This window comes from Anabrus simplex, chromosome 6 (assembly GCF_040414725.1).
Source record: "Anabrus simplex isolate iqAnaSimp1 chromosome 6, ASM4041472v1, whole genome shotgun sequence".
Lineage (NCBI taxonomy): Eukaryota > Metazoa > Arthropoda > Insecta > Orthoptera > Tettigoniidae > Anabrus > Anabrus simplex.
The window spans coordinates 156036796-156054100 of NC_090270.1; the positions used below are offsets into that span (position 1 = coordinate 156036796).

General features: G+C 39.3%; 1 protein-coding gene across 1 annotated transcript in view; it reads left to right on the forward strand.

The window, feature by feature from the left end:
* The window catches only part of LRP1 (LDL receptor protein 1), a 744558-nt gene that overhangs the window by 694505 nt on the left and 32748 nt on the right, over positions 1–17305 (forward strand). Inside the window, exon 74 of the mRNA XM_068228249.1 lies at positions 4677–4803. Coding sequence (XP_068084350.1) covers positions 4677–4803 — 127 coding nt within the window. The remainder of the gene's footprint in view (positions 1–4676; positions 4804–17305) is intronic.

The following is a 17305-nucleotide window of genomic DNA, read 5'->3' on the forward strand; positions in this document are numbered from 1 at the left end:
GAGTCAGTCGAATCATTAGCATCACCCATATTTGCCACATCCCCGGAAATTTCAACAGGAATACAGTCGGATGAATATATGCTAATTGTGGCATATGACTACGAGGGTGTTATTCTTACACGTGCTGTGCCTGAGGGACAAACCGTCAACAGTGACTACTATTGCCGATTTCTGGAGTGACATTTGCATCTGGCCTTACAGCGCAAACATCCAGGTTTATTGCGAAATGATCCCCCTGTTGTGTTGCATGACAATACACATTGTTATGTTGCAAACAGTGTCAAGCTCTTATTGCAACAGTGGCATTGGGAGGTCTTGAAACACCCTCCGTGCTCACCAGACTTTGACCTGTTTCCGAAGTTGAAGGAACCCCTCTGTTGTCATCAACAGAGAACACCTTGCCAACTGTCCCCGTCTTGAAACACCCTCCGTGCTCACCAGACTTTGACCTGTTTCCGAAGTTGAAGGAACCCCTCTGTTGTCATCAACAGAGAACACCTTGCCAACTGTCCCCAATGGCTTCAGGACATTTGACTTTGCAGGTGACTACACTGAAGGAATGTAATGCAGTTCTACTTGTTAGTTCATTAAACATTGCATTCTGTCAATATTGCCACTACACAGCCCTTGTACAAAAAAATGTGCGTACATACAGTATGTAAGACAGCTGGTGTTGTGAAGCCTTTATTGTTAGACACAAGAAAAATAACAAATATGTGACTCGTTGCATGAAAAGGGACCACCCAAAGCTGGGTATCTGGGATGTAAAAATTGCATTTCTGTGTTTGACTTCTTGCGCTACCTGCGGGTCTTCCTAACAAGCTAAATTAGACAGCAGTTCGAGTCTTCGCCATTCGATGATATGACAGTTGATAAGCAAAATTAGTGAAAGCTCTAATTTGCGTTTTTCTGGATATACATATATAGTTTTCTTAATACCAACAGTTAATAATTAATATCTTCGAAGTTCAGGAGTTTATCATCAATCAATCACTGCTGATCTGCATTTAGGGCAGTCGCCCTGGTGGCAGATTCCCCATCTCTTGTTTTCCTAGCCTTTTCTTAAATGATCGCAAAGAAATTGGAAAATTATTGAACATTTCTCTTGGTAAGTTATTCCAGTGCCTAACTCCCCTTCCTATAAATGAATATTTGCCCCAATTTGTCCTCTTTAATTCCAACTTTATCTTCATATTGTGATCTTTCCTACTTTTAAAGACACCACTCAAACTTATTCGTCTACTGATGTCCTCCCACGCCATCTCTCCACTGACAGCTCGGAACATACCACTTAATGTAGGATGCTAAATGGTTTAATTTTGTCACCTATTCAATACATATAAATTTTACATTTAGGAATTTATTCTTAATTCCGCTTGAGACATGTTTCGCCCTTCATTCAGGGCAACACCAGTCAAAATTATCACCTCAAGGTAAAAATCAGGTACCTGATTAGTATTTAACATGTACAATTTAGTATACATTACAATGGCAAAATTAAGTACGAGAAACTCTTGTACATGGTGATGGTTAAAACAATATAAGTTTAAAGAATAAGAAGTTGGCACCAATGCTTAAAATTACTGGGTAATTATAGCAGAGTTCAGCAGTGGTGCTCTGAAGAATAATTGATGCACTCTTAGGAAATTATAAATTTTAAAATTATTTACAGTGCATCAATTATTCTTCAGAGCACCACTGCTGAACTCTGCTATAATTACCCAGTAATTTTAAGCATTGGTGCCGATTTCTTATTCTTTAAACTTATATTGTTTTAACCATCACCATGTACAAGAGTTTCTCGTACTTAATTTTGCCATTGTAATGTATACTAAATTGTGCATGTTAAATACTAATTAGGTACCTGATTTTTACCTTGAGGTGATAATTTTGACTGATGATGCCCTCAATGAAGGGCGAAACATGTCTCAAGCGGAATTAAGAATAAATTCCTAAATGTAAAATTTATATGTATTGAATAGGTGACAAAATTAAACCATTTAGCATCCTACATTCAGTATCTTCAATACGGACAACAATGATTTTTATCACTTGCAACATACCACTTAGTCGAGCAGCTCGTCTCCTTTCTCCCAAGTCTTCCCAGCCCAAACTGTGCAACATTTTTGTAACGCTACTCTTTTGTTGGAAATCACCCAGAACAAATCAAGCTGCTTTTCTTTGGATTTTTTCCAGTTTTTGAATCAAGTAATCCTGGTGAGAGTCCTATACACTGGAACCATACTCTAGTTGGGGTCTTACCAAAGACTTATATGCCCTCTCCTTTACATCCTTACTACAACCCCTAAATACCCTCATAACCATGTGCAGAGATCTGTACCCTTTATTAACAATCATATTTACGTGATTACCCCAATGAACGTCTTTTCTTATATTAACACCTAGGTACTTACAATGATCCCCAAAAGGAACTTTCACCCCATCAACACAGTAATTAACACTGAGAGGACTTTTCCTATTTGTAAAACTTACAACCTGACTTTTAACCCTGTTTATCATCATACCATTGTCCACCGTCCATCTCACAACACTATCAAGGTCACCCTGCAACCGCTCACAATCTTGTAACTTATTTATTACTCTGTACAAAATAACATCATCTGCAAACAGCCTTATCTCTGATACCACTTCTTTACACATATCATTGATATATATAAGAAAACATAAAGGTCCATTAATACTGCCTTGAGGAATTCCCCTCTTAATTATTACAGGGTGAGATAAAGCTTCGCCTACTCTAATTCTCTGAGTTCTATTTTCTAGAAATATAGCCACCCATTCAGTCACTCTTTTTTCTAGTCCAATAGCACTCATTTTTGCCAGTAGTCTTCCATGGTCTACGCTATCAAATGCCTTACATAGGCAATCGCAATACAGTCCATTTGGCCTCCTGAATCCAGGATATCTGCTATATCTTGCTGAAATCCTCACCTGGAATCATGAACTCCTTTTTAAAATTGTAGCAGCTGAGTACGTACACATAATAATAATAATAATAATAATAATAATAATAATAATAATAATAATTAATTAAAAAGGGGAATAATAAAAATGTAAAACCAAATTAACACCTAGTTCGAAATGCGAAAACTTTAAACTTACAGGTTTAACAAACGACAACTATGGAAGGATGTGGAAACATGGAAGGAACCCTAACAAGGCCATGGGAACGTATGCTGTTGTGGGGAAAGGGAGGCACACAGCAAAGACCCCTGAAATAATCTAGTGACAAATAAAGTACAACCACAAATAGAAAAAATAAAGGACAACAAAAGACATAGAAAATAAAACTAAAGAACACAGAACTGAAAAACATACTGACGTACAATTAAATACTCAAGCACTTCAGATAGTAGCTTGTATAAAACTTTAACACAGAAGTTGAGGCAGGATTACAGGAGGCAAACTCAAAAGGCAGTTAAATTTACGTTAATTACAATTTACATAGGTTACAAATTTCAGAACAAGAAAAGAGATTTGCCTCTGAAAACAATATGCTATGACTGTCTGTCGAGGCACATTCATTCAGAAAACCCTAAATTGGTGAATGTTTAAGTCTAGGGAGAAACTCTGATACGCAAAATTAAAGGTTACTTAAATCAAACAAAGGCCGAAACAGAAGAAAGAATTTGAATCAAATCAAATATAAGATGATAGCGGTTACCATGAGAGGCCGCTAACCCCAGAAGGCAGGAGCCCCGAGACGGAACGGACGCAGTGTGCGTCTGGCCGCTAAGGCAATCAGTATTCAAAGACGCGGACAGTTGCCTCGCTCTCACAAGGAGCCCAAAACCGGAAATCATGCGATCACAAGTAGACCAATTAAAACACAGAATTTCCCCAGATCTCCATACTCACCAATGGAAAAGGTTGTTATTTCGACCAATGAAAATACACTTGCTTACAAGGGAAAATTCTAGTGAGTTCCATTGTATCATATGGAAATTTCGTAATTAGAAATCTACAGGTGTCAGTACAAGCTGCCTCAAAAGTTTATTGGTACAACCACAACTACATAAAATTTTAAATACCAAGATCTCTTTGAACATAATTCTTGTAATGTTCATTTACAGTTCCAAATAATAAATAAATAATTTTCTTGACCAGTCCAGAAAGATAAAATGGTAAAAACAACATATAGATATTCCTATACTGTTAGTTTTAAATCTTAGCTGTCCCACCACAGGTGACAAAAATGCTCAGTATCTTATGCCAGTTTTAGAACCATAACAATCTCGAAAATGAAAAATTCCACTTTAGGTCCCTTTCCGCGCTACGGGCCCCATGTGACAAATTTCTAACTCTATGCTGTAATTAGAACTACCTATAGTCTGTGACAAATGGGAATATGAATATTATTGAGGGAGGTCACAGGTGTCCTTTGCAGTCGTTTCTATAAATTAAAAGTATTTTGGCTTCGGCGATTGATATTTAACACAGTGAAATTTTTCACAGAGGGCAACCAATTGAGTGGGTAGGATAACGTGACAACATAGCAACTACTTGCTTGGACATTTCTGAGTAACCTCCCGAGACAAAACACTTCCCATTTGACTCTGACTGCACTGCCACAATTCATTACTTGGGTTACACCCATCATTGCAGGTGATATTAGAAGATTAATGTTCAAAAAGTTATTTTTATATTTTTTCTAGTGGGAAGCCGTTCACTCATGTACGTATGCAAGAAAACGTAGAGATCAGCAATCCAATGTACATGCGTGAAGATGTAGACGAGGAGGCTGATGCTTTAGAAAGAAGTTTTGCATTAGATGCTGACAAGGTAAGCTTGTGATGTTCTTGTGAAGATTTTAAAATAGAAAACTTATTTCCTTTTAAATGATCACAGAAGTTGTAAAAGATTAGCTCATGCTCCATGCCATGGATGTGATGGAGGGATGTTGCAGGTGCCAACTCACAGTGGTAAGCCTGGTTGCACTTTGACACTGAGTGCAGGGCCATGAGTTTTTGGTGTATATTTTTGATATTTTAAAACATTAAACATTAATATTGTTGCTTCTTCTTTCAATATCTTTTTAAAAATTGACAAAAATATAAATTTATTGAATACTGTCTGTTAATAATTGAGCATTAATAGAATTGTATGGAATGCCTTGGACTTAATTGTTATGGTGACAGTATGATGCTCACTGCCACTTTGCCAGAAGATCTTCAACTAGTAGGAAAATTGCATTGTGTTTACCAGTTTATTCTGAATCGTTACAAATTTCATTGTGTTCCGTATTGACAGTTGTCAGTTACAAAATAAAATGTTAAGTAAGGTCAAACTAATCAATACTTGTACTGTATTATTCGTGATAAGTTACAGTTGGCCAGTACATGTTTCGGCTTATTTCAAGTCATCATCAGCTGACAAAGTATAGTAAAGAATAATCATCCTCCTATTAACTGAAAGACATACATAAAATATACATTAAAACATGAATCTTCATGAGGATAACTTAAAATTAATGTACCTTGAAAACAGCAGAATGTCATGTTAAAATCAATGTACACACATAAAATAAATGACCCTTTCTAGGAATTCTTAAAATTAATGTTTCTTAAAAACAAAGAATGTCGTGTTGAAACACTGCATATGAATTTGGGTGCGAGTGCTTGAGTCCTCAGTTGTATTCTAAGCACTTATTAGATCAATTAACATAAAGGGAGGCGTGTATTTTTTGGTTTGAAGTTAAAGAATGTGTGTTATTCATGGAATGGAGCTAGAAACATTAACTCACTGCACATCATAGGAAATTCTTAAAAATTTGTGCTTCTTGATGAAGAGAACGTCCTGTTTGAAGTACTATTTCGTTGGATTCTTTACCATTGTTTGCTGCTTGCCGGAAACAATCCAAAACATGTACTGACCAATTGCAATTGTAATTCATCACAAGTAATGCAAGTATTGATCAGGTTGACCACATTTTAGTTTATTCTGAGCCTTAATATTCATAAGACAGAGTACCTTAAAATAGACTCGATTTTTAAAGATGGTAGTTACCTACCACTATCTAAGTTCTTCCCTATATAACGATGGCTGTGTGAATGAAGAAGTAGGTGCAAGAATCATCGCAACAGGGCTGCAATGGAGGAAGGTCGCAGGTGTCATTTGTGAAAACAAATGCCAACTCACAGTTGTAAGCCTGGTTGCACTTTACAGCACTGAGTGCTGGGGCATCTCGAACGGTGGATCGGGTTGGCACCAGTTCCTGAAAAGATGCGCAAGTGCAGACTTCATTGGTGTAGAGATGTCGTAAGAGCTGAAACCGGTACTGTCATCAACACTGCATACCAGCTTCATGTTGATGGACAAAAAACCAATGGAATGACCAAAGTTGCAATGGTTGGACACTATCAGTAGTGACCTGGAGCTCCTAAACATGTGCCCTGAAGATGCAGCTGGTAGAAGAAAGTGGTGTTTATTAATCCATTCAGTGGAAGAAGAAGCGGATCAAATGAAAGTACAGTAGTTTCATTTTGCAGTTCCCGACGAGTGATAAGATTTACTTTATTTTCGATTAAGCATGAATAATTAAATTAACTTATGGAATTGAGTAGACTACAACCAGCAACTCAACGCAAAGTGTTGGGCGGTGGTAAATAACCTAACTCCCTAAGAGGGCCAAGGGCTTTGGGTGGATGAGCCATCTGAGGCAGGTTAGAGGTCACCTCATTGGAGGAAATGTTGCTAGAATACACTACACAGTCTGTTCTTCATGTTAGGTGCAGATGCAAAAGACATCCAACTCCATGTTAGGAGCAGCCTGTTAGATATGAGGAAGAACTTTACAAAAGAAAATATTTATAAAATCCTCCTATCAATACAATTCAAGTCATCTGTTAGATGAAGCAAAGTCTATACATGTTTCAGCCTAATCTCAAGGCCATCTTCAGTAGTAAAACAATGATTACATAATATACAAACAAATTAAAAAACGTAATGATGTGAAGTGACAGTGATCATGATTAGTGAGTTAAAAACACATTGAGGTGCAAAGTCCTCTCGTCTAATAGAAACATGTATAGACTTTGCTTCATCTAACAGATGACTTGAATTGTATTGATAGGAGGATTTTATAAATATTTTCTTTTGTAAAGTGATAACCGTCAATATGGAATGAGATTCATAACTTGCTATGAGGAAGAACACAGGAACCCACCTCATTATTATTCCCGAGACAACCCAATGTCCTTACTCAGTTCTGATTGTTCAAATCTAATATTAAATATAATTCTGGAGTTTCAAGTCCCACAATCAGAACTCTGAGGGGAAGAGGATTGAGAGAAGCCTCAAATCATAGCAATTTGCTTTGCAGAGAGATAGGTTTACAGTGAAAACTCGATTATCCGTTCCCAGAAACTACGTTTTCCCAAATTGTTCGTTCAGATTACGTGGTCCCAAGAGCATATTAATTAAATCACGTTGTAAAAATACTGCATTATCTGTTTCTGGAAGAAACAATTTCCCAGATCAACCGTCCAGAAATTTCAGTCCCATCAACGCTAAGTCCTCGATTAAGCGTTTTTCAAGAAACTGTATCTCACGAAAGGATGGCTATGGCATACCTATGGATCTTGGCGTTAATGTCCCGTCATTGCGATAATTAGAGCAAGTACTGTACTGGAAAAGCGATCAGCGGTGAACTTGCATAAGGAATCATCTTAGCATCGCATTTGGGTGGTATTGTTTAGAGAATCCTCAGAAATCATAAAGCAAAGAGTGGCCACAACAATTGGAAGGAGATAGAGCGCATTTCGACAGCTCTGCTTGAAGACGGAATGAGTTTCGTCAGATGTTTGTACTTGTAAAATGTGTACATTATATCCAGGGTTAGATGTTTATTTTTAAAATTTGTTTTTATTGTATCGCCGAACAGGTTTTCGGCACTTCCCTCAGGGCACTGTATAGTTACTGAGCTTCCTGGCAGGAATCGAAACTGCTCCTTCTTAACACAAATCTAGTATTTGAATATTATCGTATACGATTATGTTATCGAGACCAGAATCGAAACTGCTCCTTCTTAACACAAATCTAGTATTTGAATATTATCATATACGATTATGTTATTGAGACCAGAAGAGATATTGCACCTTTCATATACACTGACTGACAGAGCAAATGCAACACCAAGAAGGAGTGGTTCAAAAGGGATGAAAGTTGGGGAAAAAACAGAGACGGCACGGACAAATAATTGATGTTTATTTCAAACCGATATGCAGGTTACACAATGCGCACGGCATCGACTCAGTAGGATGTAGGACCACCGCGAGCGGCGATGCACGCAGAAACACGTCGAGGTACAGAGTCAATAAGAGTGCGGATGGTGTCCTGAGGGATGGTTCTCCATTCTCTGTCAACCATTTGCCACAGTTGGTCGTCCATACGAGGCTGGGGCAGAGTTTGCAAACGGCGTCCAATGAGATCCCACACGTGTTCGATTGGTGAGAGATCCGGAGAGTACGCTGGCCACGGAAGCATCTGTACACCTCGTAGAGCCTGTTGGGAGATGCGAGCAGTGTGTGGGCGGGCATTATCCTGCTGAAACAGAGCATTGGGCAGCCCCTGAAGGTACGGGAGTGCCACCGGCCGCAGCACATGATGCACGTAGCGGTGGGCATTTAACGTGCCTTGAATACGCACTAGAGGTGACGTGGAATCATACGCAATAGCGCCCCAAACTATGATGCCGCGTTGTCTAGCAGTAGGGCGCTCCACAGTTACTGCCGGATTTGACCTTTCTCCACGCCGACGCCACACTCGTCTGCGGTGACTATCACTAACAGAACAGAAGCGTGACTCATCAGAGAACACGACATTCCGCCATTCCCTCATCCAAGTCGCTCTAGCCCGGCACCATGCCAGGCGTGCACGTCTATGCTGTGGAGTCAATGGTAGTCTTCTGAGCGGACGCCGGGAGTGCAGGCCTCCTTCAACCAATCGACGGGAAATTGTTCTGGTCGATATTGGAACAGCCAGGGTGTCTTGCACATGCTGAAGAATGGCGGTTGACGTGGCGTGCGGGGCTGCCACCGCTTGGCGGCGGATGCGCCGATCCTCGCGTGCTGACGTCACTCGGGCTGCGCCTGGACCCCTCGCATGTGCCACATGTCCCTGCGCCAACCATCTTCGCCACAGGAGCTGCACCGTGGACACATCCCTATGGGTATCAGCTGCGATTTGACGAAGCGACCAACCTGCCCTTCTCAGCCCGATCACCATACCCCTCGTAAAGTCGTCTGTCTGCTGGAAATGCCTCCATTGACGGCGGCCTGGCATTCTTAGCTATACACGTGTCCTGTGGCACACGACAATACGTTCTACAATGACTGTCGGCTGAGAAATCACGGTACGAAGTGGGCCATTCGCCAACGCCGTGTCCCATTTATCGTTCGCTACGTGCGCAGCACAGCGGCGCATTTCACATCATGAGCATACCTCAGTGACGTCAGTCTACCCTGCAATTGGCATAAAGTTCTGACCACTCCTTCTTGGTGTTGCATTTGCTCTGTCAGTCAGTGTATAAAGGCATGGGAGGTCTTGGGATTGCCTATTGTTTTGGTCCTAATATAAGACTGCAAATTGTACATGTTGTGTTAAAATGTCATAAAAACCGCAGTCGTTTCATTTGCGCAACGTTGCATTTAAAAATTTTGTATCATTTCCCACTAGTACTGACTTGTGCAGCAAGCGAGCTTTCCAGCTGAGTTCAAGGTCACGAATAACCATAATTTCTGAAGTTTTGATGATTTTTTCTCTTTCCAATTTGATAGTGATTAATGATGGGCAGAATTGAATATAATGCATTTGAGAACTGTTGAGAATCAATACTTATATTCAAAACCATATTCTGACCATCATAAAAAAGTTAAAAAAGGGCAGCTTAATGAACACATATGAAGACCTGTACATTCATCTAGACCAACTTGTAAAGAAAAATTATAACCTTAATGAGGCTGTAGAATATAAGAATCCATTATATTATCAAATTCTAGTATATTTGAAAATGCTTGAGAAGGATCACGAAAAAAGAATTGGAATTTCTCCTCCTACAGATAGCCCTACAACTTATTCCTCCTCAGTTGAAGCTATAGGTGACAGCAAGGAAGTTCTTGACACACCTATATCCCCCGCTCCTCCACCTCCTCAGGTGCAAGAGCAAGGAAGAACGCATCATCAATATTACACCCGGCGCAAAACTGTGAAAGAATGACATGAGTTACTGTTCCAAAGGAAAGCAGGCTTAATAAGATTTGACAACTAGGAATTAGTTATATCTTCATCTACATTAATAATAAGAGCCGCACTGTGATATCAGGATTTCTTCATTTCGATAATTACTTATAAATTGTATAATTTTTAATTTATAAATTGATCTTTTTTCATGAATTATTAAGAAAAGAATATTTATTAGGACAATTTCTCTATGGAATATTGTACAAGTGTTTCCTTGACGACTGCTTTCTATTGTAGAAATAATTTATATATTTTCTCTTGAGTTATTTGTTTGTTTTAATCTTGTCAATCTTATGTTAATTTTAAGGACACTTCCTCTAAAGCATTACTTTGTCAATTTTATACATTTTTCATCTAAACAGTGTTATGTGGCTGAAGATGTTGATAATATACGAAACATGTACCACTTTTGACCATTAAAAATTGCCTTAAGCAATCATTGTATCGACTAGGTGGAAAATAAATACTTAATTGTGAACCCGATCTAGAGAGTCGGGAATTGCGGCTGAGTGGATTCGTCACACTAACCATGCGTCACCTCGTAATCTGCAGGCCTTCGGACTGAGCAGCAGTCACTTGGTAGGCGAAAGCCCGTTGGTGCTGTTGTTTGGTTTGGTTTAGTTTAGGAGTGTTTGTAAAATTATATTTATACGTATTTCATTTTTGTGATGTTTAGCCAAATTGTTGATGGTTTCCATTCATTCCTGGATTTTCTGTTTTCCGTTGTTGTATGATTTTTTCCGTGGTCCCTCCAAAAACAGAGAATTGAGGTTCCACTGTATGTGGATCCTGAATGTGCGAGGTCTCCTACTGACTGGAAAACTGTCAATTATCAAGAGAGAAGTGACACTGCATGGAATTAAGATCTTGGGACTGTGCAAAATACACTGACCAGGTGCTGGGCATTTCACCACACCCAATGGAAACACGAAATATTTCTCCAGACATAATCATCTAAGCCGAAATGGTGTAGCGGCCGTTGTTCCAAAAATGCTATGTAGTGCAGTCATCAGATACTATCCAGTTATCTCTGAAAACCATAAAAATGTAGCTAATGGGACATAAAACAAATAAAATTATTATTAATATTTAGTTAATGATAGAATAATTTCTATCAAGTTAAATTCGACACCTTGTAAATTAAATATCATACAAGTGTATGCACCAACAGCTGCAGCTCCAGAAGGTAAGATAAAAGTATTCTACAGCCAATTAGAATGCTTTATTGATGGCTTTTCTCAAAGGGAAGTTCTCATCAGTCAGGGTGACTTGAATGCCAAGATTGGTGACACACAACACCTTATTGCGCATGTTTGTCGCTACGGACTTGGGACTATAAATAATAGAGGAGAGCATCTTCTGCAATTCTATGTAGATAAGGACATGGTTGTTACCAACACACTTTCATTTTCACCGTCGTTGTTGATGTACATGGATATCCCCTGGTGACAGGGTTTGAAACCAAATTGATTTTATCCCAATCAGAGGTCGCTGGAAGACCTCCATCCTAAATAACAGAAGTTACTTTGGTGATGTATGTGGTTCAAAACATGTCCTGGTCATTATGAGAATGCAACTGAAAATCAAAGTCACAGCAAAGATAAGAGAAAGGAAAACTGGTGATACAGCTCTCCATAACTTCTGTGAGGCTGTTCGTCCCAAACTGCAGACATTAAGAGGTGGTGGTGGTGGTGGTGGTGATTATGTAAGAGGAAGTACAACAAGGCAACATCCTCTATCAGACATTAAGAGCAAATCCTACTAACTCTGCAGAATTAGCATGGAGCAACCTGAAGACCACTGTGAGCAGTGCAACTAAGGAAATATATGGAAAGACCTCATTATTTTGGAAGCCATGATTAAGTGCCAAAACTTGGAAAGGAAACAACTAAAAAGAAGCAATGTTCAAATTGATGAGTATTTACAAATGTTTGCATCACTTTCTCAGCAGATTCAAAAACAACACAGGCTTGAGGGAGTTTACAGGTGTCCTTTGTGGTCGTTTCTATAAAGCAAAAGTATTTTGGCTGGTGCAATTGATATTTAACACAGTGAGATTTTCCACAGAGAGCAATCTGTTGAGAGGGTAGGATAATGTGACAACATTACAGCTGCTTGCACGGACATTTCTGAGCAACCTCTTGAGGCAAAACACTTCCCGTTTGACTCCAACCAGATTCATAAAATCTGTGAAGAAATTGAACAACAACAACAACAACAACAAGAAGTAATAGTAGTAGTTAAATATCTGAAAAAGCATAAAGCACCAAGATGAAATGAAATGTCGTATGGCTTTTAGTGCCGGGATATCCCAGGATGGGTTCGGCTCACCAGGTGCAGGTCTTTTTATTTGACACCCGTAGGTGACCTGCGCGTCGTGACGAGGATGAAATGATGATGAAGACAACACATACACCCAGCCCCCATGCCATTGGAATTAACCAATTAAGGTTAAAATCCCCGACCCGGCCGGGAATCGAACCCGGGACCCTCTGAACCGAAGGCCAGTATGCTGACCGTTCAGCCAATGAGTCGGACCAGCACCAAAATATGATAGCATCTCGGGGGAAATGAAATGATTAAGGAAATGGGAGAAGAAAGGAGGAGGAATAGAGGAATATGTTTAATGCACTTAATTTGCAACAAGTTATGGGACAGTTGCATATGACAACAACACTGGTTCACTTCCAACTTCATACCACTTCACAACAAGGGATCAACAAGAAATTGTAGGAATTACGAAACTATCTCACTAATATCACATGCCAGTAAAATCTTACTGCATGCCATAAACGAATATCTAAAGCCTTTCATTAGATATCAGCTCCCGTCATAAAAGGCTGACTTTGTCAAGGGAAGAGGAACTAGAAAACAGATCCTAAATTTTTGTCACTTGGTTGAGAAGGAACAGCAAATCAACATTTTCATGTTTCTGTGCTATATTGACTACCTTTGATTATGTTTTGTGGACAAAGTTACGGTGTGTTCTAGAGAAATGGGAATTCTGTCTCATCTCTTTTCACTTATAAAAGGCTTATACATTAACATCTTGGCCAAAGTAAGAATGAATTGTGAATTATCATCAACTTTCAGAATGTTTAAAGGCAGGAGTCAAGGATGCATCCTATCACCCCAGCTGTTTAACATCTACAGTGAATATATCACGAGGCATGCCCTAGACAATGTGGAAGTAGGATTCTCAGCTGCTGGGAAGAGAATCAATAATCTGTATTTTGTGAACAACACCACACTTGTAAGCAGCAATGTACAGGAATTTGCTGAGATAATGGGTTGTGCACAGTATTAACCCTTTCCGCTCGTGTGTCGACCTGAGGTCGACAGCCGTCATTCAGCGTTATAGCTCGTGTGTCGACCCTGAGTCGACACAATGTTTCGCCGCTCGTTTCTAGGTTACCTGGAATGCCAGGGCTTTTGTACTTCGTTTCGTAAGTGCTGGTCCCTTCCGGAAAGCGAAATAAACCAAATGGGTGTGTTTTAGTTTCTCTTTGCTTGGCAAAATTGCTCCGTTTCCTTGGCAATGGAAAGTAGTCGCCTGAGGTAGTCGCGTGAAGCAACATGGCGGCGCACAGTCTGACCGAAGCTGAGATTCTTGCGTCTATTTCGGCTGATTTTTTTATAGTGACCATGAAAATGATGAAAATTTTGAATCTGGCGATGAAAGTGATATATCTATTAGCGATTCAAATGACGATATTGATATCAGCATCGCAATAAATCATGGAGGAGGCGATAGTATTTTGACTTGTCCCGGTCCCAGTCATACATTGCCGACTTCAAACGTACCTTGGAGATCGCGGAGAACGGGTGATGCAGGATTACCCAAATTTCCTTACAGATTAGTCAGTGTATTCTTAAATTGTAGCAATAGACTTAAAAGAGAAGTAGAGTACTGGTAGCTATTTTTACTGATCAGTTGATAACCTCTATTGTCCATGAGACAAACAAATTTGCCGAAATGAAGATATAGCAAAATACTCCACTTCAGAATAGATCTATCTGGTTTTCTTGGAAAGCTGTGACATTAGAAGAGCTGAAGGCATTTATTGGTGTAATTATTAACATGGGGATGAACAGTAAGGCAGAAATGCCGGATTATTTTAGTGCAGACTGGCTGGATAAGCAAGCAGGCTCCATCCAAGCATTTGCTTTGAATGCTTCCACACATTCAAGACATACCGTTAAGAAAGTGAAAAACATGATTTAGTGTCATGTACAGACCATACATTCATTAATTTTGTAGTTTATTCCTGTATATATTGTTACAGCCAGTACTTAACACCAGGTTTTAAAATATGAAGAATACTGACAGAAATAAATACGAGTTGGGAGAAATCAGGACGTACAAATAATTCGAGTGGAAAGGGTTAAAGTCACAATCTTGGAATGGAGATTAATTGGAGCAAGACAAAGCTAACGATAGTCAATAATGCTGAAATTCAGCTATCACAGCACCTAAGCAACCTCCAAGGAGTCCGTCCGTTAACTTATCTGGGTTCAATAATCGAGGATACTGATAGCTTTGAAAAAGAAATCAAGTGTTGTATCTAGCTATGGCGAAATTAAAGATGTTCTGGCAAGATAGAATAATTACATTGAACATGAAGAAGAAGACTAGTCCACCCACTTCTCCTCTCGATCTTCATGTATAGATGCAAAATTTGGACCCCACGAACCTACTACACTGGTGTAGCAGGGGGAGAGGTGATACTCCCATGTGGCACGTCCCAGGTGGCAGATGGGGGGTAGGGTTGCCAGATGTACGGTTTTGCCCGGAACAATACGGTTTTTTCTCATTTTGTTCCGCGTATGGTGCACTATTTAAACCGTACGCCCAATGTTCCGTTTTTTAAAATATCATGGTTTAGACAATAGTATAGTATCAAAAAAGTGCGCGGTTATGATCAAAATATTCTGTATTCTGACCTGACCAATGATCAGCCATCATAGTCGAGAACAGCGCTTCTGGCAGTGTTCTAGCGGTACTAGCGGGCATGTAGTCTCCTCCATTATATATATATATATCAGTGGTTTAATTGGCCCAGAAAAACTGAAGAACATTTTGATGGTACTTAAGTTTGTCTTAAGTAAATCTCCATCGAATGCATGTACTGAAAGAGTATTTTCAGTAGTGGCAATAAAATGGAGAGATGACAGAAACAGATGCTGAGTAGATATAATAAAAAATGAACTTATTGTGTACTTCAACTATGATGACAATTGTAAGGAATTTCTCAAGAAAGTTTTGTTGAATAAGAAACTGTTACAAATTGCTTCTTCAAACGACAAGTACTTGTGAAATGTTAATTTCAATGTAAAGACTAACGCACTATTACTTTTTAATAAGTTAAGTACCTATATATTTCATGCTGACGCTGTTATATTAACGGTATTTACTTGTTAATATATACCTGGTATTTTCTCTTAATCATCGCTATGGTGTCTTAATTTAGCGCTATTTGGCAAGGAAATGGAAGTGTTCCTTATTTGCCATCCGGAAATCTGGCAACCCTAGATGGGGGGGAGGGTCATAACCGGTTTGCCGGCGGACTTGAGTGAAATAAAATAGCTCTCGCGGACCAAACACACATCCCCCTATGGGTGGAGGAAGCAGATGAAGAATACACTAAAAGGGACGATCGAATTAGAACCGTGAGACTACTTGTAATTACAATAGTACCATGACACAGAAAACACCATGGGTCACTTTTACTTGCGCATAGTACCACTATGTTAGGTACAGAATAGGTTTGTGATTAGTAGTGATAGTGTGTGAATCAGGGTGAGTTTTACAGTGCGTGTGATTAGTACCACTCTATGAGCGACACCATGGGTCTGCCTTGCCTGTGATTAGTACACCTATGTGAGGAACACCATAGGTTTGCGTTGCCTGTAAATGCTGCTGCAGTGTGAGTACACCATAGGTCTGTGTTACATGTGTGCATTACGTTACCTGTGAGTAGTACCATAATGTGTGGAATACCGCAAGTTAATGCTACTTTTGATTAGTACCGCAACATGACAAATACCATGGTTTTACTTTACTGTAAGTACCATTATGAGGGGCTGGTGACGTGGATTTTGGACCCCTTTACACTACAAGCATCATCAATTCTTTAGAAGCAGTCCCTTGGTTAGTAATACTGTTGTTTAATGCTAGTTTCTGGGAATGTGGGGCATAGCGGGTCGGATCCACTGATTGTTCATTCTTCATCATCACGTTTTGATCTGGTCAGTGGACAATTTTAAATTTTAAATTGTCATTACGTTTCGTACCACTAGGGGCCAATAACCTAGATCTTAGGCCCCTTTAAACAACATGCATCATCATCATTGCCAAAAATTGGACCATAAAAGCTAAAGACAGAAACAGAATCAATGCCTTTGAAATGTGGTGTTGGAAGATGATGATGATGATGTGAATACCACAGACAGTTAGGTGAACAAATGATTCTGTCATTCAGGCAGTTGGAATACAATACAGACTGTACCAAGTTGTGTACCAGAGATTCCTGCCATTCTTTGGTCACATTATGTGGAGAAAGGATGACAACCTGGAAAAACTAATTGTGCAAAGAAAAGTTTATGACAAAAGGTCATAAAAATGAGTAGCAAAAATATGGGTTGATCAAATAAGATAGATCACTAACTTGTCATGGAGACCTATTATCCAGAAGATGCAAAATCACACAGAATGACATCAACTTATAAGAGAAACAGCAAAGCCCTTGGGTCATGACACTTAGACATGAGTGTAACAACTAGAGAGAGAGAGAGAGAGCATAAAGTATAAGGTTCTTCTGAGACAGTGCCTAAATCAACCATAAAATCAGAGATTTGTTAATAGACATAGAACATCATATTGTCATTGCAGCTCAAAATACCGTTATGTGACTATGTTCTTGGAGAAATATTGACCGTACCACATGTATCACTTAGAACGGAAGTTCGTTGATAGAGTTCATGCAATACTGAACCTTGGATGACAGAACCTTGCTGGTCAGAGTTCAAAGCTGAAATATACTAT